At 40.4% G+C, this 25,736-nt stretch overlaps 2 protein-coding genes across 2 annotated transcripts in view; one reads left to right on the top strand and one right to left on the bottom strand.

The window, feature by feature from the left end:
* rapgef2 (Rap guanine nucleotide exchange factor (GEF) 2) overlaps positions 1–21,711 on the bottom strand; it is a 119,660-nt gene extending 97,949 nt beyond the window's left edge. Inside the window, 1 exon segment of the mRNA XM_034227598.1 lies at positions 21,039–21,711. Coding sequence (XP_034083489.1) covers positions 21,039–21,107 — 69 coding nt within the window. The 5' untranslated portion in view covers positions 21,108–21,711.
* A 2,255-nt stretch (positions 21,712–23,966) lies between these two features.
* On the top strand, positions 23,967–25,226 carry LOC117553622 (uncharacterized protein C4orf45 homolog). Its single transcript, XM_034227641.1, has 3 exons — positions 23,967–24,027; positions 24,628–24,857; positions 25,164–25,226. Exons 1-3 carry the CDS (start codon positions 23,967–23,969, stop codon positions 25,224–25,226), a joined length of 354 nt encoding a protein of 117 aa, XP_034083532.1.
* The last annotated feature ends 510 nt before the right edge of the window (positions 25,227–25,736 follow it).

Below are 25,736 nucleotides of genomic sequence, written 5' to 3'. Positions count from 1 at the left end.
CAGTGCAGTATTGACTACTGCAGTTTTCAAGAGGCTGCATTCAGGGAACAAGCTGCATCTTTCGGCTCATTACACCCTCACTGTCTAAGATGCTTACGACCTTGATCCCCGGCATTGAGAGAAGGAATGGCCGCTCTGATCACGGCACTTTGCGCGGGTGGGGGGTTAGTTGTCGTTCTGTTTCAGAAAATAGCTACGAAACGCACAAATGAATCCCCCGCGACTTGGGAGCGAGGACGACCTAGTTTTACAACAATTGCTCACTTGTCACTGCGGGGGAGCTTTTCGCTGCGTACCTTCACCCTCTGAACTCTACTGTGGCCGCTTCAAGGTTATAATCAAACAATGAGGCGTGGTATGCAGAAAAAAAAAGCTCATTAGGGGGGCATAAGCATGATTAAAGAGATCCAAGGATCATTTCTGTTTGAACTGTGGACGTGTGGTCTTTCTATAAGGACATTCTAATGCCTACTTTTCATTTTAAAGCTAATAACATGTTTCTATGGAAACAAATTCAGCCGTGTGTAATTAGTAAATCATATGTGGTTATTAAATCAGTCATTCATACAATTGTGAGCAGCCCCACAACACGCCGTGATCCAGAACGTTTCCTTTTGAAGTTTTGACCTTTCCAGGTTTGCCTTTCTACGCCACCGACCCCTCGTTCAGCCGTGCGCCGGTATTCCTGGATCCTGTTACCGTGACAGCGGAGGGGCCGTCTTGTGTGTCAGGCCGGGGTGAGGCTTGCATTCCTCAGATGACACTGCCTAGATAATGTCTCAGTGTCCATGCACACACACACCCACACACACGAGGCTCAAAGAGGCCATAGTGGCCGTGCCTCCCACCCCCTGCTGAGCTAACCTATGGAAGGTATGGCATACCAAGTGGAGGAGCCATGTGGGTCAACTATAAAGGACCGTGCATCTTGGGGGTCTGCAGGGACACAGGCAAGGTTGCAACTAATGACTATTTTAACAATCAAATTGTTCTTTCTAAAAAAAACACAATTCAACATTCTGGAACCTTGACACCTTTAAAGCACAAGTTACTCAGTTTACAATCGTATAAGAAAAAGCAGACATTACTTTAATATAGGAAACAATTATTGCTTGTGTGAACCTTTTATCATTTGTTAAATATAGACACTTATTATTCAGCATAAAAAAAATCTAACAGATAAACCAAAAATAGTTTGGTCCAGAAATGATATACATGTACGTGGTCAATAAAAGGTACACTCCACTTGAAATGATTACTCAATTATTGATTACTGATTTGTCGACCAACAGACAAGGAATACAATTAAAATACTTTTTTTATAAATTATTAAGGGATCTGTAACTTTCAAGCAAAAACCCCAAAACGTCTTTATTACTAGCTTCTCAGTTGGGATCATTTGATCCTTTTGTATTTCCTTCATGACAAATTGTAATTTAGTTTTGACAGGCGGTTAGACGAAACAAGTCATCTCAAGATGTCACCTTTGGGTATAGAAAATTGCAATGGTGACTATTTTCTAACATTTCATAGGTCACAATTAAGAAATGAAACCATCAGGAATGGGGCCATTATTTACCTGACAGCACATCAAAGCACACTGTCCCCAAGGTCCTCCCCAGGTTCATTAGGTGGAACTTCTAAATGTCATTTTCATTTCAAAAAGAAATAACCACAAAGGCCACACTGGACTTTACATGAAATGGAATGTCAGTCCTATCAACGTGGGGCAATTATTAAAGAGCATAAGGCTGGAATAACACTCTAAATTGAGTGTTTAAGTGTAATGAAGTGCAGTGTGTGAGGAGGTGAACAGCCTGCAGCCGCGTAGCGAGGGTAAACAGACAACTGGGAGTCAGACAGCTTGTGTTGAAGGTTAGAAGGTCATGTTGCCTACGGTGCAATATCTGCTAATGGCAATATATTGCATTATATTGTCTGTTCAGCACAAACGCCGCAGTGTGTCTGTATCCTCGTCCACCGCCCCCCTGAAGCAGACAAAACAGCAGCAACAGCAGTTTATCCCAAATGTGCACAACATTCATCACACACCTCAGGGGGGCGGCAGCATGAAGTTCCACCGCGTGCCACTGTGTGCATGTCTGTCTCTGTTTGTGTTAATATCGGTGTGTGCATTCCCTTGCCTTTGTTTGTACATTCCCCGTGTTAACAGGGTGGTCAGCAGCTGGGCTTGAATCTCTATTGACAGAGAGTGTGGGATCTGCTGGGTATTTGTATCCATTAGCTTGTGTGAGAGAGCAGGTGGAGGCTTTGTGGGCTACAACAAGGTCACACGGTGACGAGAGCGAGCGCTACGCCGCTAACTGTGAACGTCCCGGCCACATGTCGAGGTCTGAGCGACCGATTTTACAAAGACACAGCACGTGATGATAGTAAAGAGCTTTTCAGTCTCTTTTCTAAAACACTACATTAATTCCTTGGGACAGAAACGTGAACTGAAGGAAATCCTTCAGAGACCTCAAGTGTCATCAAATCTGGTTTTCATGCTGCTCACTGCAATTTATTTATATCTTGATGTGATGAAGAAAAGCATCAAGTATGTGTCTAAATCCTTTTGGAAAATTAACACAAATCTCCAATGTTTTGCCACCAGTAGGACTACTTTAAAACCGTAATGAATGAAGTTGGCACATAGTACACAAAGCTAATTAGCAGTCTTATTAGCATTAGGCACTTGGTGTTAGCCTAACAAGTTAAGCTAGCAGAGCACATGGCTCTGTCTCCTTCTTCATCAGATGCTGATTTAAGTGCTGCACAAACAATCACACATCCACTGCCACCTGCTCAGAAGGGTTTCAGAAGAAGATGGGAGTCTTCTGTGTCTACAGGAAGACGTCTAATGCAACCAGACCGCCTCCACTTTCACTTCTACACCTGCTTGATATAATGTATTGAGTAGAATTACACCTCTGAATGATTGTTGAAGTGGCTGTTGGAGGGGAACAACGTCGCAGTCACAGACAGAATTTAAAGGCACTTGGGAACGGCCATTTATTTCCCACCATGCTCAGGGCATAGTTACTGGCTGGAACAGGACTCAGGGAGGCATGTGAACGAGCTTAACAGCACCTACTTGAGCTGCCTGCCAATATAAAACCATCAAGAACCAAAACACACTCGGCCTCTTGAAGCATGCAAAGTAGTTGCATGCTAGACTGCAGAAGTAGCAGCAGATAGTGATTTATATGACTAAGTATTTTGTAGGCATTGTGCAGGAATTCAAGAGGATGTTGTTGAACAAAAAGTCTGCATGCCAATTTGTCTTAGCAGTAGGCATGTCCAAATGTAGGCTAAGGGTTAAGTGACCTCTTCAACCCATCTGCTTTGATCAGAGCTGCAACACAGATGCTGCTTTGGATGCATGTGTGTATCTTTAGTGCCACTTCAGAAGATACAATTGAGCAACCACACATCCAGCAGCTCCTTCTCAAGATAAAAACTGTGATAACTAAAGAGTCGGCGTGAGTATCATCGTGGCATGACGAGATATACGGTATCTTTCGCATGATAGGAATGTGTCGAGAAAAACATATTGCTTCCTATCTCACACTGATGGCAGGATGATAGTAAATCAGCACAAGCTAGTAAAAAACTACGCTTTTTTTTTCCAGGTGAGAACGTTTCACAATCCTCTTGCTGCACTAGGGCCCCCTGCCTTATCTCTGATGTGACGCAGACCCCTTCCTATCAGTGGTGATGGGAGGAAAAAGGCCTCTCTATTTCCGCAGAGTAACACAAATACCTGAGTCACTCTTGTACCTGAGGAGGAGAGTTGCTCTAAGTTACGGGGTAAGAGAGGAAATTATTTATGAGGAGAATGAAGTGGTCAGCACTAAGGGAGAGCTGCATTGTGCGCAGAACACTTTATTAATTCACTTAATAACAACAGTGTGATGTATAGAAAGAACGGCACAAGGGGAATAAGGGTGGTTTATTGCTTTGAGTATATGTACTGATTACTAATGCAGTAAACACAGTGAGGACACAATGCTGCACTCGCTGCTGTCCTTGAGGGTAAAAACAAGTTGTAAGAGTTTACTTTCCTGCATCCGTATGGTGCCATTTTATCTACATATTAGTGAGGCCACACTGATAGAGGATGTCACAGCGATCTAATTAACACTGAATAATATTTGCTGACTAGGTCACACCCCATAATACCAGGGTGCTGTCACATAGGGCAATAAGTCAAAGCTATCAACGGCTTTACAAGAATAAATTAAAGGATCGTGGATTAAACTGTGTGTGTGTGATGAGGAGATTTAAGTTGCTCTGATGCACCTGGTCACTGTTTGGTGCTCTGCTGCAGATAGTGTAAACTGGGTTTTTAGCTGCCTCCTTTTTGACCGCATGCTGTTCCCAAAAACAACGTTTATCAAGGAAGACACTGAACCAAAACAGTCACGTTGGGATTCGGAGAGTTAAACAATAAACTGAACCTCGCTATAAAGGTCAGTAAATCCTAGAGGATCTAGATTCAGGTCATAACTATCTATACTACTATATTCATCGCTATGAGTGACCCTTTGTCATTTGATACATAGCTTTTATAAAAATATTGATTTAAGTTGCTTTAAAAGGTGGAGTAGGCCTACCTGCCTGTCAGCCTTCCATCTGTGCACAAACTTATCTCGTGCCCTCATTGGTCATGTGCGCGTTTGTGTGTGTTGGAGGAGGGGCTCTGTAAGGAAGTCTGAAGGAACGTGCAGATTTTTTTCGGTTGCATACTTTCAAATTCTCGCGCACTCGAGCTCGTTTTCTCCATTCTTACCTACCCTACCTTTAAGTACAACTTTAAATATGAAATTAGTCAACTGTTCACGTCTACCTCGAACAAATCCCGGTGGTTTAGAAATCTTTAGTTTCTTTCTTCACCTTTCCATTTTGTTATCGCCAAAGTGCAATTAATCATGTACCCATCAGCTTTAAAACAGTTTGTTTTTGGATCTAATAAGTTAACAGTGAGATCCTTTATTCGTCTGGACAGACAAAAGACAACATTTTACACCAAATTATATGACAACCGCAGCTCTGACCACAGCCTCATTCAGAGCCAGCCACCGTACCAACTATAAGCACAGCCTGAGAGAAACATACTGCATCTACTACTGGTCTGCACAATTAATAATAATTATTCCTGTGTTAGGGTGTGAGTTTAGAAATGTAGCAATAAAGCAGTTACAAAAAACACACAAGATAGAGTGCTGTATTTCCACTGCATGGTAAACCAAAACCTAACTCCATTCTACTCTTTATTTTTAGGTTACCCATTAACAAAAGTCCTGGTAATATGTGCTACTTTTTTTTGGTACCACCTCATTCAAGGTTTGCAGATAGTAAAATAATCCAGTATCAGAAGGTGGAGTTAAAACATTGTAGATCACCGATTGGTCAGAGAAAAACGTGACACAGGACATCATACCTTTACCAAGCTGTATTTAAATAGCCAAGCTACCATCGATACTGTGTTTTGTTTTGTTCACTCAGAGAAGTGTTTGGTTGCCATTGAAATGATTCAGCAAGTCACGGCAGTTCCACGTGGCATAGTAACAGTAATCATCTGATAACCCTATCCCTACACTGAGGATGTACTATCCCTGAGCAAAACAAAGTATGTCATCTTGGGAATAATAAATGTTTCTCTTCTACTACAATGTGTTGAAAGCTGGTGCAATGACGCTTCACAATGATTAAAGGGGACAGTAGAAACAAAAAAATGAAGACTAATCATCATGATATGTTGGTAAGACCACAGTATTTATTTTAGCCATACAGTAAACAGGCAGCCACAACAATTGCTCAAAATTCAACGGTGGACTCAACCGATACTGGACACAAAGAGATCTCTCAGCTCCGTCATTGAACCTCATCGTAGCAGGTCTGTCCTCCGGGAACAAAGCCAACTGTCCGGCCAAATGAAACCCGCTCCATCTCGCTCAAACAAAGGCCTCAAAGAGGTGCAGCGCAACCATCACAAAGTTACGCAACATCATATAAAAGGTCAATTCATCATGGGAGCTCAAAGGGAAAACAAGGAGCAAAGGCAAGGGTGGAGAAAGTGGGGATGTGCTTTAAATCTTCCTGGGGCTTGCTTGGTGGCCTAAATGATCCAAAAATGCTATCTTCCCCCCTTTCTTCTGGCCAATTAACTTAAAGCTAAAGGCTTGAGGAGAGCTACTAATGAAATCCCCCCAGAGCTCCACAATGGGCGAAATAACACAGATTCCCAACTCTGCCTGGGTTCAATATTAAGCTGTGACTGCATCCATTTGATCGGTTCCCTTGGCCATTAATCCCATTGAAATATTTATGGAATTCCATAATCAATCTTTTTAAATCTGTGCTGCTTTCTCCTATGGGTTTCTGCACCAAGTAATTGCAGCATTACAATGCTCCTCTGGTTGCTAGGGAACAACCAGAGAAACCCTTTCAATACGAGGACTGCTTTCACAGGAGCCAGATTTCTCTTTGGGCCTCAAGGCCACACACTCTCTGGTCACCACAGGGACATTGGAGTTTGTTTTCTGGTTTGAAATCGTGTGTACAATCTGCTGTTACCAAGGGTGGAGAAAATGATGTTTTTCAAAAAGTTTCAGTGTAAAACAGTCTAGGGCTGCTCAATTAATCGTATTTTAAATCGCGATTACGATTATGGCTTGCAACGATTACGAAAACAACGTAATCGAAATAAAACGATTATTTTTTTATAATTATTTTTTTTTTTTTCAGTTGAATTATACTTAAAGTTCAGTGTAATCAACTGTTAAAAAATGGATGTTTTCAAAGTCAATGAATAATCACATTTAATAATCGCAATTACAATTATTGACCCAAATAATCGAGATCATTATTTTGGCCATAATCGAGCAGCCCTAAAACAGTCCCAGAGTGAAAGATGCAAGACATTGAGATAATGTTAACATATGTTGTCATGTCTGAAATATATCCTTTGTAAAAAATGTGCAGGTTTGTCCCTCTCAACTTGTACGTAAGCATGTACTAATCAGATGCTTTTGAGATTTTTGTTCCCATAAATGTGATGGTTTTCGTACCAAAACACCTCCACATCCTATTTTTTTAAGAAAAGGATGTGGACATCTTCTAATCATACAATGAAAAATGAAGAAATATTACCCATATGTCCATTATAAACTACAATCCTACTGCATTACACATGCAATTAGTATAGGCAAGTAACTTCATTTGCCACGTCAAAACAGGTGCAGGCGACCGAATTCAAACATGTTTCTTAATTAGAGATGACTTACTGTTTCCAATCTGGCAAAGTGGCACAGCAAATTCCTTAACTACTTTAAATGCAACCTTGGCAGTGGCAGTGGTCTCATGTTTGGAGAGGTTCCAGAGGATCTCTATCGGCACATGAACAGCATGTTCCCTCTGAGCTGGGAGCCAGCCAGCAGTCTTTGTTGGTATCGAGACAACATTGTCATCCTTGCTCTTTCATCATTTGCCATCACAATAGATGGGGATGGGGATGGGGATGGGGATGGGGAAGGGGATGGGGATGGGGATGGGGGGAGGTTGACCGCCTGCATGTGATAGGTGTGACTCCTCACCTTTTTGTATCAAAGGCTGTGAATGTCAAGCTGTGAATATTGCATCTAAAAGGGGACAACAACACTGTTGTGTTTTCCAAAGCAAGTGACAAAAATCCATTTGGTTAATGTGAGCTGATGATGTATCTGTTGAGCTGCCAGTTAAGGTCAGAACAGCGACTAAGAGATAGCGGGAAGTGAGAGCTACTTAAGCATATAAGGACAGATTCTCCTGCGGGAAAGTCATGTATAATCACTTCAAGTACACATTAATATCAGTTCTGAGTAAAGTGCAGTAGAGAGATCTTGAAGGACTGCGGAGAGTAGCACGACTCAGTAATTCATGACAGTGTTCTCGTGCATCTGAACCACATCGGTGCGCCCGGCTCGTCTCGTCTTGAATGGAAGTTTCCTGTTTACAGAGTTGCCTTATGATCCACCCAAGGCCTTTCACTCCACTCAGACTAAAATAGACCTAAGCTCCAGACAGACGGGGACTTCAGCCTATATCCTGAGGATGTTTTACAAAAGAAACATGGCGACCCATTGTGATTGTTATCTTTGGATAACAAGCTTGTCCCAAGTTAAGGTTTTCCCTTTCCTTGGCATCGCTTTTTCTACTCTTAAGGATACATGCCGCAGTTGTTTTTCCCTTACCGTGTCCTTCAACTTTTATTATGATCTTATTTATCTTGGTTCAATCTTCTTTAGTTTTGCAATAAACTGTAATGCAATTTGTATTTGCTAGTTACCGTTTGAGATGTATGGTGTTGTTGCCTGTATGTGGTAATTTTCTTTCAGAAAAATTAACCCATTTAAATGTCTTCAAAGTGCATGATCACAAATATAAAAAAGGGCCGTTTTGCCGAGCACTTGCAAGGTATTACATGACATTCCTATTAACAGCAAGTGTTAAAAATGTTAAACTTCTGAAATGTGGTTATTTTTAATGCAATTAGTTATACTGCTCCATAACATATATCTAGATGTTAGATTGTAACTCATGTGTTTTGGGGCTATAATAAAAGTCTTTGTTTAAAGACTTGGCATGAGTACAACTGCAGTTGGTACAATCTAACTAAAACAGCCATTCCCAGTGCAGCGACAAAATAATTGGTGTGATTTTAAGTGTTTTTGACAAGCAGAAGCTGGAAGTAACAGGCAGTCATTGTGTTGGGTCTGCACCACACTTGCAGCCGGGCCTATAGGGAAGCATGCATGAACGGCCTGCATCTTTCCCTCCAATTATAATCAAATACAGTCTTCATATCGCGCAATAATAAAAAAGCCACAGGCAGTCAGGCCTAACAGGTGGGCAGAGCGACAAAAGCATCACATGAACGCTGTCCCAATGTGAGTCACATATCTCGTGTGACATTTAACAGCACTTACAGACAGTGCTAAGTAAAATATACCGTAGAACATGGCACAATGAATATCCACATGGTGACAAATGTGTTTAAACAATTGTGTTAATCTGTCATAGGTCAATACTGCCAAGTCCACTCATGTTTTTCCACAAAATGATTGAATGACAAAACAACCATGAACAATGTAACCTTTAAAAGACTTTAAAATCCCTCTGAAAAATTTGTTTAACAATGTGTGAGTGGTAGTTTACTTTTCTTTTAATGGCAGTAAACTGAAATATTTGTATTCTCTAAGCGTAAAAAATGTGACATTTACAAAAGAGCTATACATTTGACGACTCATATTTGTATTATTAGAATGCTAAGCAAGAACAAAAGCCAAACTTAATTACGACAAAATAAAAAGCCACTGTCAAATTATTGTAACGTGTAAATTTAGGAACTTTTGTCAGTTACAATGGACTCATTTCCACTGAATGAGAAACACTTGAAAATGTAGATTTTTTTGGGGAGAAAATCTTTCCGTCAGCAGCCATTATTCTCTGTCCTAGGGTTGTATCATGTCTCATCATCTCAAATGTTCACGTCCCACATATACAGCAGTGTCTGATGCATCGGCAGTGATGAGCGACGCTTAACAACTAGTCACTTTTAACACAGAATCACATTAGCAATATGTATGATGCAATGATGATAGTCCATTTGATTCAATAATGCAGTGAAATGTCCCACTTTATTATGAAAATGTGGAGCTAAACACATGACTCAATCACAAATACTGCTATAAGGAGACTGCGCACACATTAGCCTCTCATGGGGTATTGTGTAAGCCTTTTCTTGAATGATTAATGTAAAGGGTTTGCTCTCAGCAGGAGCAGTTTGAGTGCGACGGAAATATCGGGCCATATGGGAAAACGCCTGGCAGAGGATGGCACTTTGAGGTCAACCGAGGCAATGTGTCAATTAGCCCGGTCAAGGTCTGAGGCGCCGGTGGACTAACGACGTTTAATAAATTATGCCGGGCTGTAACTGACATCACAGTATTTAGAGAGGAATTAGTGCTCGAATGGTGAGAGAACGAACACCACAATGTCACCAGAGTGAAATAAATGTCAAGTGGGCTAAAGGGCAAGGTTGCATCACAGAAATAAACGTGTTTCCACAGACCTTTCCTAGAGGTTGGATCATGAAAGATCTGGAAACACACACACACACACACAAGCTATCTGGTTTAAGAGAAGGATAGATCATCCCGATAATGTCAGACTGGCACCCAAGCGGTCTGAATGGTAACTGTTGTTTCAGTTCAAGCTAAGATAATTATCCCCTTCTTCCAAAAAGCACGAAGCAGGGGAGAAACTGTCAAACATTCCAGAGAGAATCAGATTACGTCCAGACCTTGGGTAATGAACCAACATTTTCCCTGATGGGCAACGGAGGGACAGAGGGCTGCAGAGTGGGAAACGTGACTAGCCGCAGGTTAGACAAACCCCCAGGGACCAATTACAAAGATAACGTTTCAACAAGACACCGATCTGCACCACTGTGTGCAGGAAGTGGAACAACAGCAGTCCTAATCACCGATTTATAAATGGGGGAAACATTGTTATAAGGGGCTATTTTCCCGGCTGTCCAACATGCTGCATGTTCCTACCTGCAGAACTCAATGTGCTGCTGCAGCAGTTTTCACTTTTGAGACAAGCACCCATTAGCAAAGACAGATGTTTCTGCTCAAACTTGCATTGTAATGAATCACCTCTTTTAGCTCTCAATGTGCGTTATCACCTGCCTACCACCACCACAGCTGTTAATAAACCACGGTTTGCACGAGGCATGACGGGACATATTAGGATCAAAGGTCCATCCGGCAAACAGTGGTATGAGTCAACATCACAGCTTGACACTGAGTCCTCAAAAACAAAAAAGTTAAATGATCCATTAAGTCAAAGATGCCTGTGAATAATGTGACTGATAATGTTATCAAACGTCTCCCATGATCCCCCACTTTCCCTTTACACACCAGCCCTACTCTGAAGTGTGCTTACACTGAACGGGGCGGTTCACTTTGCATACAGACACACCATTGGCTGGTGGGAGGAGATCACCTTTGTGGCTTCAATCTTAACAAGTGTGGCAATAAACCAATGTGTGAGTGAAACATCAACATAGCAGAAAGGAGGGGGAAGGAAAATGAAAAACAACACTACACATGTTTTGAATATTTGCAGGTGCATTAATATCTTAAGGGACTAGATTTGCAGCATTGGCAGAAACATAGAAACGGATACATGAGCAGCAAAATTACTTTAAGTGCAGTGGTGGAAGCTACCAATACCTCGCTGATGAATATTTGAAAGTCTTAGGTGAGCAGTCCCCCAGAGCATGGTGTTAATGAAGCTGGCTCTCTTTGCTGCAACTGGACAGATGCATAGAGCCACGATGCTAATGAAGCTGGCTCTGGTTAGGATGCAGATATACAGCGCTAATGCCTGATGAAACTCATAGTGAAAAAGTCTGCAATCTACGCATGAAAGCATTCATTTCTCCCTCTTTCCTCCCACAATGAAAGATTGAAAACATTCATTTTGTAAAAGGCTGTAAGCTCTCACTTATTAATCCTCATGTTAAATCTCCAAACACAATAGCATTATAATTGTGGGTATAAGCAGCCTTAGCAACAGCAGCAGTCATTCTGTGCCATTGTTACAAATACTGTAAACAAGTGTTAGCTGCGTGGTGAAGCCGTGTACTGCATGGGATTTAGAGATCGCTAATCACACAAATTAATCAGCTCTCCATCTGATCCACTGCATGTCTGAGCAGTGCCCCAAGAGGGAGGATTATACAGCAGATTGTTCACCAGAGTGAGCATGTAGTGCGTGGGACTAGGGGAAAATACAAATGCACCCAAAGAGGCTGCTTGTTGTTTACATCATTGACCATTTACCAGTATAGATTACAGAAAATGTATGCAGCATGTTTTTTCTTTATCGATCTTTTCTTGTAATGTGTCTTCCAAAAAGCTGGAATTTCCAACATCTCCTTTAGGAATGAAGCTCTTAACCAGTTGAGCCCCGAGCCTGTTTTTCAGGCCTCAGGCTCAAAAAGGACATTCCCAGAACAATTGACTATATCTTCACTTCTAAAAGGGGTAAATTAATAATCTTTTTTCTCAAAGCAATGATAAACCTGTGAGTTGGATGTAGAAAAGTCAAAATCAATATAGAACTTTTTTATTTTAAAGTAAATCCAGATTGAACATCGTAAAAAAAAATGTAATTATAGTGTCCGTCCAAAAAAAACCAACATTACTTATAGTGAAAACCACTGTGATGTCTGGTTTTGCTTCCCATGTCATGAATTCTGATCGCTCAGTGGTGATACTTATATGTCTGGAATCTGTGGAATCTCAGCTTGCTAATCAATATCTTGTTTGTGCAGATACGATAAGTAATAAGGGTATTTTACCTTGAGTTCTGTGCTAATTGCGTTAGCATTTTTTCGCTCAGGGCTAATTCTGAGCCTTTGTTATTACCCTTTTGTTTCGTTTAGCTAAACATGGTTAATATTGTCTAAAAGCTGAGTTTCTTCCCAATAAGTGAGTATGAGACATTCATAGTTTATTAAATGTTAAGAAGCCCTCAGATGCTGTTTCTTGATGTTGTGTTTTGCCCCCTCCCGCGGGGCCATGGGGTTTAACTGGTTAATGACAGCTGCAGGATGTAGCGTAACTCAATAGCAGTCGTGTAAATATCGCACGTCAGGAATGGTTTATTCTCTAAGCTCTGCAAGCAGCCAAGTGGGTCTCGGGCTAAGTTATGTAAAGACTGTGGTCGCTCGGTGGGATGAGGTCTACTGCCTTCTGCTGGGAAGGCCAATGGAATTTCTGGAGCCTTGAATCCAGAGCTGTTTTTCTTTGCTTTAAAAATATCTCAAGGAATGCGAAACATAAGGAACTCAAACATGCCTTTGACTTTATAATGTGTGGGATTCAGTGGCATGTACAGTGTGACCCTGCAGGCACTGTCCTGTTTCATCAGAAAATGTAAAGATCTGGGGGCATGTCATGCATCATGCAGACCGCCAAAGGGACCAGAGGTTTCAATCTAAACTGCACTAAAAGTGTACATGCAATCAAAACTAAAAGGGCATTCTTTCTCTATTTATAATCTTGCAAACGTACAGGAACGGAAGCTTCAACCCGATAAATGAAAGAAACTACAACATGAATCACACAACCTGGAGTGAGCCCTACATGTTGAAGATCAGAATATAAAAGCAGAAAGAAGAAAGCAGCTCAAAAGCCAGCATAGGGGTTCTCGATACACTTTTTTTTTTTTTTTATATAAACGGTGTTACTTCCTCTCCTCACCCTCTATTGTTTGAAAGGGAACACTGGTATGATTCTGCTGAAGGGTTTCATGTATACTCTTGCAAACTTGGCAAAATCACATACTTCCTCCTGAGGAAGTATCCGCCTTAAAAGCTTGTATTGTTTGGCAGTGAATTATTTTACACACACCTCAGAACACCTCATCTTAAGTTACTTCCACCGCAGGCACAGTTAAAACACATTTCACAACTATCTTGTCTTCTCAGCTCAACTTACAGGTTCACTGACAGTTCCTCGGTTATTATGTGATTTCTCTAAAAGAGAGAATGGTCTCTAAATGTTGCTTGGAGAAAACGGTAGCCGTGTGTGCCCTATTTTCTAAAACCTCAAATACCTGGAAAGATGAATAATTAAAGAGAGTAATCATTAGGTGCAGCCCTTCATTTCTAAAACAGGACTTAATGAGAAACTCTATTGAGTAGACAAAGCTCTCCTTATTCCAGTAGCCTCAATAGACCAGCATGCAATGCAGCCACCGATCCTCCCTGCAGATTTATAGTGCCATTCATATATGGAGTAAAATCAAGCAAGGAGGATGATATCCCAACTAAAACAACTCTAACGCAGCGTCCACACGGCGGCGTGCGTTGAAGCTTGCCGGTGGGCATGTCTGAAGCTCGACCAACAACCAATCACATGAATCTCCCGCCCCGGACACACAAGCACGCGGTTTGATTGGCTAGAGCTTGTACTGCCTTTTTATTTTTTACCTACTTGTTTGCCTGTCCTTGTTTGTCTACCCTCCCTCATACTGTAAAGCGTCTTTGAGTTGTGAAAAGCGCTATCTAAATAAAAAGCATTATTATTATTATTATATGATTTGATTGGCTGACGCTTCCGTCGAAGCTTCAAAAGTTGAACATTGCTCAACTTTTGAAGCGAGCAACACGAGCAAAGCGAAGGAACCACAATGCAGTTCAGCAAATCGTGACGTCACAGCATTCAAAGTGAATGGGCAGAAGCTTTGAAGCTTCAACGCACGTCGCCGTGTGGACGGGCCGTAAACCTATTTACTCAAACAACATCTGATTGTGGAAAACACAAGGAAACAAAGAATATTTACTTCAGAGTGTCTCAATCTCGGATGATTGAGACACTCTGCCCCTCCATGTGTGGTCGGCCCAGACCCTAGGGGTTTTAAATCTACACTTAAAACTCACTTCTTCTAATCAGAGCGGAGCACGACTCCTGACATTCCCCTGTGTGTGATCTTTATTTTTGTTGTTGTAATTTGTTGTCTTCTGCTTGCTATTGTGTTTTTATTGCATGTACAGCACTTTGGCTCGACCAAACTTTTTCTTTTTTATGTGTTATATAAATAAAACTTGATTTGATTTGATGGTGAAAAAGAATGTGACGTTTTAAACTACATCTATATTTCACGATTAAATATCAACCTACCTTATTCATCATCAGTATCAACATATCACAGCGGTAGAAATACTGCCGACATTGAAGCGCCTCGGCTTGGTTTTGTCCTCCGCTTCTGGTAAATCAAGCTTTGTGGGGTGAAGCCGCAGTTTGTTTAACTTACTCCAATCTCAGTGGTGCATTTAAACACAAACTACACCAGGATTGGTCTTTTCATTATTAGATTTCAGGGAGTCACAGGCACACAAACATCCTGCTGTATTCTAGTTTCTGGAATGCAAATGACTCCCAGCTTGTTTTTCACCACGATGTGACATTTATCCGTTCAATTAAACTGTAAAACAACTATGAATGCCATCTTCCTGCAGTAAAGGGGCCTCTCATATCATTTCAGATTCAACCTTTTCATCAGTTGCTCCCTGTACAGTCATAACAGTGGAGAATCGATCATTTTAATACAATATTCAATACCTTTTATGGCTCTACTGACCAGTGCTTTATTGCCATTACAATATGATGAGTGGAAATAAAAGCGTGATTCAAACGAGCCAATCAGGAGCTTTGCTGGTCTTCTGTGTGTGTGGGTATGTCGGTGCATTTGTTTCCTTTTCCCCTTCCTGAAAATCTTCCCCTGTATTTAAACGGGGAGGAATACGTCACTGTGACCGCGCTGAGTGTAACCACATCAGCCTGCACTCAGCCTCCACTTTAAACACTAGAATAACATGTGACATCACTTTACTTCTTGAAGGTTTGTACTGCAGAGCGCAAGCAAAATGGCAAAGGCAGCGCCTACATTTACATAATGGACGGGAGTTTTTGTGAGAGTAACAAAACCCAGGGTTGCCTGGGAAAATTACAGCATAACGACTCGAGTAGAAACAAATCTGTCCTGCCTCTTGAGCAATCTGGACTGTTTTTAAAATAGGTTCACATGCCTCTAACGCCCAGACACAAATAGGAAGACAGTCACTAAACAACACCCAGATCCAGAAAAGGAAAACAGGTTGTGGGGTTAAAGAGGTTTTGTTGTCAGGTCATTCTTCTGTTAGGAAAGCATCTTGACGCTTTTCCTCTTCCTGCTGCTCACACAGGACAGGATGCTGAGAGAGAGCAGCTCTGTGCCCATCAGTCATTTTACAACCTGAAGTAACTATTAACATGTCAGTATAGGGCTGCTCAATTAATCGTATTTTAATCGCTATTACGATTTTGGCGTGCTACGATTATGAAAACAACGTAATCGAAACAAAACGATTATTTTTGTATTGGTTTTTCAGTTGAATTATACTTCAAGTTCAGGGTAGTCAACTGTTAAAACATACTGTTCACTTTTTTTTCTCTCCAATAAATGTGTGTTTTCAAAGTAAATGGATAATCGTTTTTTAATAATCATGATATCAATTATTGACCCAAATAATCGAGGTTATGATTTTTGCCATAATCGAGCAGCCCTATGTCAGTATTTATAGTTTCAGTGCAAGTTAATATTGTTTTTATCTACAGCCAAAAAAAATTAAACTAAATGTGATTAAAAGTGGCAAAAAGCTACTTTCTCATATTGAAATGCAATATCGCCCAATTGCCCATTAAATGTCACTTTTGCTGGAAGTATGAATCTAGCATTTACTTATTTAAATGCAAGGAGATGTATGCATTAAGCAAACTGACTTTTTGTATAAAACACAGATTATTTGCTGTAATGAAAATTGCAGGTATTTCCCAGTTTCATCTTAAGTTAAGTGAATACTGTGTTCCTTTAGAATATTTTTAAAACAAATACCTTTTTACTAGGTCTGTTATGCTTGGCTCTTATATGTTTCTATTGAATGTTGTTCTGTGAGGCCACGGTTGTTGAAAAGGATTTGTTTATTTGAATGTTTGCTATTTTAGCTGGACCATTTAAGTCCTCACCGTTTGTATTTGAGTTTGAGTAACGACGGGTTAACGGCCTGGAAATTCAGATTTATTTTTCTCCCCAACAAGTCACTGAGGTCAAGAATATCCGGCCTAGATGGATTTGTTTTCACTCTCGTTCAGTACGGTCACCGCAGGCTTGTGCTGATCTCCTGTGAATAATATGTGGAAACAAAGTAGGCAGCTTGTCCCTGCAGATATGTGACTGTGAAGCCGGGTCACCTCAGCAGAGGACTGTTGTTGTTTGTGGCCTTTAGCTTCAACACCTGGCCAAACAAGAGGAGAGAGGACTGTTCTTAGTGCACATCAACACACACGCTAAAAGACAAAGGACTTACCTGTGCAGGTTTGTGTTCCTATAAGACTACAGAAAGTGATTTGAGACATTAATTACTGATTAAGTTGTTTCATAATCATGGTTCCTTATGACCCACAGTTAAATAAACTAATGCTGCATCTACAAATACGGTTCAAATCAGTTCAGTTTCGCCCAATGGACGACAGAAATGACAGCACATTTGCAGTCATAAATCAAATAAGGGACAACATGAACCAGCATTTCTCAAAGCACGCAGCACACACTATTCCAAGTGAAAAACAGAGTTCAAAGCGGAGTTTGGACGGCAACTAGCCCGACCCCCACCTCGTGACCTGACAAACAAACATGTCAGAGATACCACTTTCACACACACAGTCCTTACGTCACGGTTGATAGCGAACAAGCATTCTAGGGAAGAAACTATCATTAATGTTGGATTTGTTTAATAGCCAAACATTAATTTTCAGATTTAGAAAGAGGGTTTATTATTACAGATTATTTTATTCTGACTGACAGTCCAAATTGCTAAGGAAAGGAAAGGAACGCTTAAAATGTCAAGGTATGTTTGCAATGCTGTGGTGTCTAACAGAATCCACGGCCATATCTTTGATTGATTGAGTTAGAGGATCTGATAAACATGAGTGTGCGCTGCCTAAATATAGACTCATACTATCCGAGGCAGTTTCTCTGTCACTGTGTCGCCTGCAAATCTGATCATGTGTCCGATCTCCTGCAGTCTTTCTGAACAGAGAATACAAAGACCTCCCTAAGGGGAGACAGTGGGGAGAAGCTCTTTCAGATAAAACCCCCATGAACCCTCAGTGGATTGAGTCCACAATGATGAAATCCATTATCTGAACAGCACCATTGGGTAGAGATGTCTTTGTCTAAAGAATGTTGTAGTTGCACTGTCACGAATGTCTGTAATTACCCACAGTCATTTACTTTGAATGTGTAATACAGTGTGATACTGTACATGATGCTGCATTGTGGGAATATTAGCACTTTAAAACCATACTGTAATATTACAGCAATACTGTAATGTTACCATAGTGCTGCTGCATTGTGGGAATATTATCCTTTGGCGGGAAATGTAAACAGCACTTTAAAACTATACTGTAATATTACAGCAATACACAAATCATTGTAGTCATGATTAAAACGATTTTTGTTGAATAATAGATGTATACATTTTACAGATCTGAAAAAGGAGGTAAAGTCTAAAGGTCAAATATGTTGCTGAACTAACTCAATTGAAACCCCAAACCACAATACATGTTTAAAATGCTGATTTATTAAACGGGATGTTATAACCCCGAGATTTATGATTTAATTTCAAGATAAAAAATTAATTAGAAATTAAATTGCCATGCATGTTATCATATTTCATATCAGAACTGCAAAACTGTGCAGCGGTGCATTACAGAGCCCCCTCTGCGCTCCTGAATATCAGATTGCCTGCTTTGTACGCCGAGAGAAAAACACACTGCACTCCCAGTTACAGTCCAAATCCATGCAGAGGAAACTGACAAAACCAGTGTGAACACTAGCTGTCAAGTGGGCAGAAATTGAACCTGTCATGTGACAATAGGGCGAGGCAGAGGGTCAATCCCACTGTGGTCAGACTGGAGAGATAAAGACGGATCCTGCTAACCGTTAGCTAATCCCGACGGAGAGGCCCTGCCAACACCATTAGGATAAACAGAGTCAGGCACCACGGTCGCTAGACACTTGAAAAGAACACCGGAGAAGGTGCTGCTATTGAAAAACAACCACACAGTCACAATATATTCAACACCATGAAGATTAAAGTCGAAAAGACGTTGTTATTATGAACATGTCTCCTTGGTTTTACTGCAGAACAATCACAGAAGACAGGAATGTACTGCTTTTCAAAGCCAGGGCAAAAAGACTTATAGGGCAATATATTGATATTACATGGATATTGTAATATGAGACAAGATATCGTCTTAGGTTTTAAAGGCTGAATTACAGTTTAGTGATGGCATGTCCTTTTGGAATTGCGATTGTTTCTCTTTATCCACTAAGAAAGCACATAAAGTCAACCATAAAGTGTCATTGCAAATGAGTTTTTTAGTCAAAAGATATTGTGATATTTGGATGCAGTCGTGCATGTCTTTTTAGGGTACTAGACTTTTCGTGAAGGATTTTGAAACTCATTTAGTCAGTGTTCAAACTGTCCTAGTCTCCTCTCCATTCATTAATCATAGTTTCAAAGACTTCCTGATATAAATGTTATGCATATTGATACATCCTTGGTTCATACCATGTGTGCTCCAAGCCTCAGTATCTATAAATCAGATTATGTTCTAGATTAGAAATTCCGTCATGTTTGGAAAGTCTCACTAAAAGCATTCAGGCGTAGAAGACAGTGAAAGCCATGTGGATGTAATTGTCTCAGGATGTGCAGGTTTTATCACATGTCAGTTCTGAATCACATCCTCACTCATCTCAACAATAAAGAACACTGATAGGCTATTTCTAATTATTTAAAGGAACATATCATCAACACTACAACTATTTCCAACTGAGAAAATCACCAATTTGGCGGGAAACTAATCACATATGTAACTTCCACAACTGAATAAAATACAAGCAATTTCTTGTAAATCAATCAAAAATAAATTGGCAAATAACAAATGAGAATTAAAAAAAAAATGAATTCAGTCAAATTTCTCCCGGGCGACAACACGAACAAATAAGTTAATGTGAGGATTTGCTCAATCATATAATAATTGATTGATTGTGTTGAAGATTTTACTTTTATGACATTCCTTTTGGCCCAAAGAAGCTTTGAGGGGCATTTTTGTTTCATTTTGTATTTGATGGACACACGTGAGAATTTAAACTTCAGATTCATCAGAAATGATAACAAACCTTCAGACCTTAAACAGACTATAATGCTTTTAGATGAGCATTGCTATTACTGATGCCAACCAAATTCTTAGTGTCTCTGTTTCCATAACCATTATGGAATCTGCCACCGGTACAAATTATAGCCTGCACAAAGCTGTAAAGACCATGGGCTTGTACTGTTAACAAGCCGACGATGACACCATAATCGTTTCCTCAATGTCAAATAGACAGGCAGGCGGCTGTGCCACTAACTGTAGCCCACACTGGTTTAAGTGGTGGCCGATCGACTGTCCATTGTGTGTAAAGCCATGCTGAACATGCAGTGAAAGCAGGGCTCAAATAAAATGATTCCATCTCCACAACTAACCTGGATTTAGTGCATGTATCTGTAGCTGTTTATTGGAGGTCATGCAAAATGAGGTGCGTGTCTGTGAAACCACAGGATTGTAATGTTCAGAAGATAAATAACTCCACACAGAAACCTGATGTATAATGGGGACGGGACATTGTGCTCAGCTTTCAATTGTTGTCAACTAATTTCATTCTGCCCGTTGCATCTACACTGTCCCCTTTGCTGTAACACTGTGGGACAGAAAGGATGTCAGATTGTTTTCCTGAAAAACAAGAAATAAGAAAATACTATTTAATTATTTTTCACAGAACTTAATTAGACCAATTATGTGGTTCAGTAAATGCCAAAACTATACTAAAACTACCCCAAAGATAGTCTTAACCCCGACGACTTTCAAATGTGTGCAAAACCTTTTGATACAAATAATGAAGGGTAGGGTCTGTTTTTGGTATGCTAGTAAAGGCTATTAGCTAGGTTTGGATTAGCCTGTGTCTCTCATAAAAGCTACGTATTCACCATTTGTATGAATCATTTTTTTTGCACCAGCAAGTTTGGACTGCTTTTTACAACCTGCACACGTCTAAAATGCTAAAAGCAGGATGCACAAACACACTGCTGCAAGATTATCTTAGATTCCCACCAAGGCTCCAGCTCCTGTTATGTTAAGTAGTCTTGATTATCTCTGCTGATAGAGGGTTTAGCGGGATGTAGCCATACGTAACCCTTAATGACAACAGTTGCACACAGAAACACACTGTTGCAGGATGTACATACAATGTTGCAATGCCGTAAAGTAGCAGCACACCGCATACGAGCACTTTTACACCACATTCCATTAGTATAATACATCATTTCTTCTGACCTGTTGCGTCCTTTCAGCCGGATTCATCATCACAGCCTGCCGAAAGCTGTTATCCACATAGGACGCCATTGTTTTGGAAGACACCGTCTGCAGGATATTGAATTTCTTATCCTGTATAAGTGTTTATGAATATCCAGAGCCACGGATATAAACAAAATAAATGCCCCCCCCTCCCCTCCCCTTGCTGTCTTGGCTGTATTCTTGTCGCTTGTGATCCCAATGCTAGCGGATAAGCTGGGAGTGCCAGGCCACGACTGGAGCCAGACAGCCGACAGTCTCCTCGGGGTGTCTGTCTCTCTGTGCCCGAAACCGGCTGCCAACACCCGTCCCACCGGGAGGAAACTTCTCACAAAGCCGCAGCTCAAACTGTCTCTTTGGAGTTATTTTCTTAGTGCAGAAAATGTCCCTTTATCCAAGCCAGCGTTCATGAAAGCCATTCCTTGTCTCTTCAGCATTCTGCTAGCGACGGAAAGAAATTACGCACCAGCAAACACAAAAAAGTATGCTAACCGAAACTGCTAACCTGTCAGTAATACACCTAAGTCCATTTTGAGAGGTAGACCCGAGAGCACTCACTGAGAAATCCCATTATTTTAGCATTTTTAATGGAGCTAAAAGTGGAGATAGGTCCGCCGCCGCTGTGCTCTGTTGTATGCCACCATGGTGACTGACACAGCGGGGTAAAGCCGGACACAGTTTACGGTTAAACTTCCTGTAAAGATGTTCAAAATAAAACTCCAACGTGTTTGACGGTAATACAAAGAGACAATGAAAAGGACGCTGTATTTAGGGAGGGGTCTGAGGTAAATTAATATTCAGGTTATTGTTTTAGCTCCTCAAAATTGATTTATCTCTGCAATATAATTTCCTCTGCATGCATCAATAAATTCCCCGAGCTTGCAGTTTGTTATTGTTTTTTTAATGTATTTGTATTTTTTGTATGTCTTGTATATGTATATTTCATTGTTTGAGGAACCTGTGATCCAGGTTTTTCATTGCACCACTACACTGCAGCTCTGCATGACGTTAACAATCTTTACATGTTTGAATCTTTAAACCTTGAATAAAGCAAAATGTCATAATGAATGCATAACTATTGCTTTTTGTATTACATTAAATAGCCTATCAGATTACCTCCAAAAACTCAAATCAAAATCAAGGACAGATGCTCATTTTACAGTAGACGTCGATACGGCATGAAAGGCAGCTGTCCCTTCTGTGCACCGAGCATTATGATCTGTAGTACATTCCAATATTTAATTAGCTCAAAGCTCTTGATTCAGTGACTCCAAGGCAATACTGTCATTATATTTGCTTATTATATTGCTCGGTGTTCTCAATGAACTCATATCTTATTTTTAAGGCATAATCATTCCATTTCCTGTCCAGCTGTTGCTTTCTGTGTTTGACTTGACGGCGGTGTAGACACAAGGGGCGGCTCATGGGCGAGTCCATTTCACAAAAAAAGAAAAATGGAACAAAAGTAGGAATGGGAAGGGGGAGTGGAGTGTGGATAAGTGATGCTCTGCAACCACCTAGTGACCCAATGAGGTAATACACATTGATATGACTACAACTATGCATGCGATAATTATGTCTTTAAAAGAAAAACTAGTAATAGGCCTACTTATGCATTTTATCAAGATAAGATAACCGAATATCTTATAAATGTCCTTGCCGAGTTAATTGCATGTAAACTCATTATTGTGTGCCACAGACAAACACACTTTAATTGTACGGATAAACAATTCTGGCAGCTTTTTATCTCTATTTGTATCCACATCAATTATTTTTTAAATAACTCCACGACATCATAAGATAATGACACATACACTAAAGTGTTTCCACAGGGTTTTAAATGTAAGATTGTATTTTTTTAATCCCAGATGGAAAATGTAAAGCAGCTCAGGAAGGACACAAGAAGAATAAATACTTGTATTAATCCAGAGGCTAAGAAATAAGAAAACAGATGAATAGATACATACATAATTAATACACTATAATACCTTTGACTTACACGTGTTTAGGTCCAGGTATGAAAACACACAATGATATAACAAAATGTTTATTGTTGGGAGTGGCCTTCCCAAGGAGCTCCACAGAGTTTCTATACAATTTCACTTAATAAAAGTGAAACAAGTTATCAAATGAAGATCTCATAAAAAAAGCCCTAACTCTGTGTGATTTGTTTAAAAAGATACAAAGACACAGTCAAAAAGACACATTTATTGCGGATTAGCCATTACCAAAATACAGCTTTCCCCACTTTCCCCAGAAACAAATAAATGCCGTAGGACAGACATTTTGTAATGCATTGGTTTTAGTCTGGAGTTCTGTCAAACCACAAAAGGCATTCTTAGCTCAATGGTTGCGTGTCTGGGATGAAGTTAACATAATGATGATCCCATCATTGGGGAGGGGGGAGTGCCTTCTCCCAAGCTTTGTCTGAGGGAAATCTCACAGTCTGAGAATATGAATAGCCACAGACCAAGGCTATTTAGAATGCAGTTAATATAATGGGATTGTTCGCTATACTAAAAATAAAAGAGAGCTCTCTGATAAGATGTATGCAGTATTTATTCCTTTATCAATCTATTTCATTAAGTAATAGAGAGTAAATGTACATTAAAAGTGACATATATTTCATTAAGCTTGATCCAAAACCACTTAACTGGAAGAATCCTGCAAGTGCATTAGCTTCAAATAAGCGTATGGAAGTGTTTTCTTTTTTCAAATAGACATGCTTCAATAGCAGAAGCATACCGTTTTTATGATGTAACTAGGACACAACCAGTGACACCATGACAACCACTGGTTGCATGACAACCGACCATGACCCCATGGACAGAGCAGACCGCTGGGCTCGAGTTATCCCCAGAGGGCCCATTATATAGATGTATGTACAGACTGTAACTAAACTAAACAATGATGAAAAACAGTGAGGCAGCTGCAGGAGGGCCACAGCCTGGACAGAGGATGATCTTTACAGGTAGGAGAAACACGGAGAGCATGCACCTTTATTAGGTCGGTATTTTACAGTGCATTAGAGGAAGTAGATAGTGTGTATACAAAAAAAGCTGTCATTGATGTCATGACCACAATAGGATATTAGAGGGAATATTGTTAGACTGCCATACCCAGTTTACAGTAAGTTTGAAGACCTTCTTTTCAAACAATTCAAGGTCCAAAACGTATGGTCAATATCCAAGAAGTCATATTTTACTTTTGTTCTCATATCTTTTCTATATTTTTAGCAGCTCTCAATGTTCATGGCAAAGAAAATCTGAGAATAAGACATTGAAATGAACAAAGAAACACAAAAAGGGAACAAAAAGAAGATTTCAGGATATGAAAACTTGGTGGGATACTGCACACAGTTATGTAGATTTTTGTCAGTGTTCATGTGTCTGCTTACACTAATTGAAAAGTAAACCAGAGAGAGTGCATGTTTTAAAGAAAATACATTGATGCACTCTTTTTTCTTTCTTTCTTACACATATGTGACTGTAGAACCGTAACTGCGAGTAAAGGGTTAGGTTCATTTGGATATGTGTTCTTCTTTCCTCACATGTCCACTGTTTCTAACCAGGCCCAGATGGAATTGGAGACTACCGGCCGAGATCAAATTATTTCCCCCGGTACATCGGTGTGGGCGCCTCCTCAGCAGAGGCCACAGGTGACCTCAGGTACCTGTGCCGAGGTGCCACACATGCCCCCCCTCCCATGCCCAGGCAGGGCTATGTGGGGGAGGTGGGCTGGGGCCTGCAGTACAACCAGCTGCTGAACAGTGGGACGCTGCTCAGCAACATGCAAATTAAGGTACGGCTAAATCCACCATATGTGTCTTATGCAAATGACATGAAGAAGCATTATACTTCAGTTGTGCCACAAGGTCAGCATGACTTTGAGAATGGTTAAATATGATGCTGTATGCAGGACTGTAATTAATGCCTGGATAAACAGTAGAACAATACATCATTTCTGGATGACATTTAATGATTTTTGTTCATCACTCTATCTTTTCTCAACCGGGAATGTGCCTCTCCACTTTGGTTGTCAAAACTTAAAGAGTTATGATAAAGAAAACAGGAATAAATTAAACTAAACTGTCCTTCTTTCTGACAGAAAACTGAGTTACGGACAGCGTTGGAGGACAGAGTGTCTCACAGGTTCCAGAGCAGTCAGTAAGACAGCATTTGTAACATTGCACACGTTGACTTTCTCAGAATCGTATTACATGTGTGTGTGCTGTGTCGAATGGATAAGTGCGACCATCTCAGGTTTGCACTGCGTTGAGTGACTGCATTGTGGGTTATCTGCTTCCACATCCATAATGCAACACTTCCACTTTTGCAGGAACACACACCGCCTCAGGCAAACCATAATACATCAGCCAGAGAGACATGGACCCCACAAACACAAAAACTACCTGACAAAACACAAACATAACAACTCAAAACAATTTGAAAAAAACTATTATTTTCTTAAATAACCCAAACATAGCACAATTAAAACAGGATAATTCATTCTGTTTTGAAAGGGACCTTACGCTCATTTTCAAACAACAGTAATATCCAATTCAACTGTATTGTCATTGCACTAGTAACAAACTGCAATATGTGGATATTGCCTATAAATGTTGAATGCATCTCCTCTAACAAAATTCCATATATATTAGGGATGTAACGATATATCGAA

Source organism: Gymnodraco acuticeps, unplaced genomic scaffold, assembly GCF_902827175.1.
Source record: "Gymnodraco acuticeps unplaced genomic scaffold, fGymAcu1.1, whole genome shotgun sequence".
Lineage (NCBI taxonomy): Eukaryota > Metazoa > Chordata > Actinopteri > Perciformes > Bathydraconidae > Gymnodraco > Gymnodraco acuticeps.
This window is presented reverse-complemented; position numbering and strand designations above follow the sequence as displayed.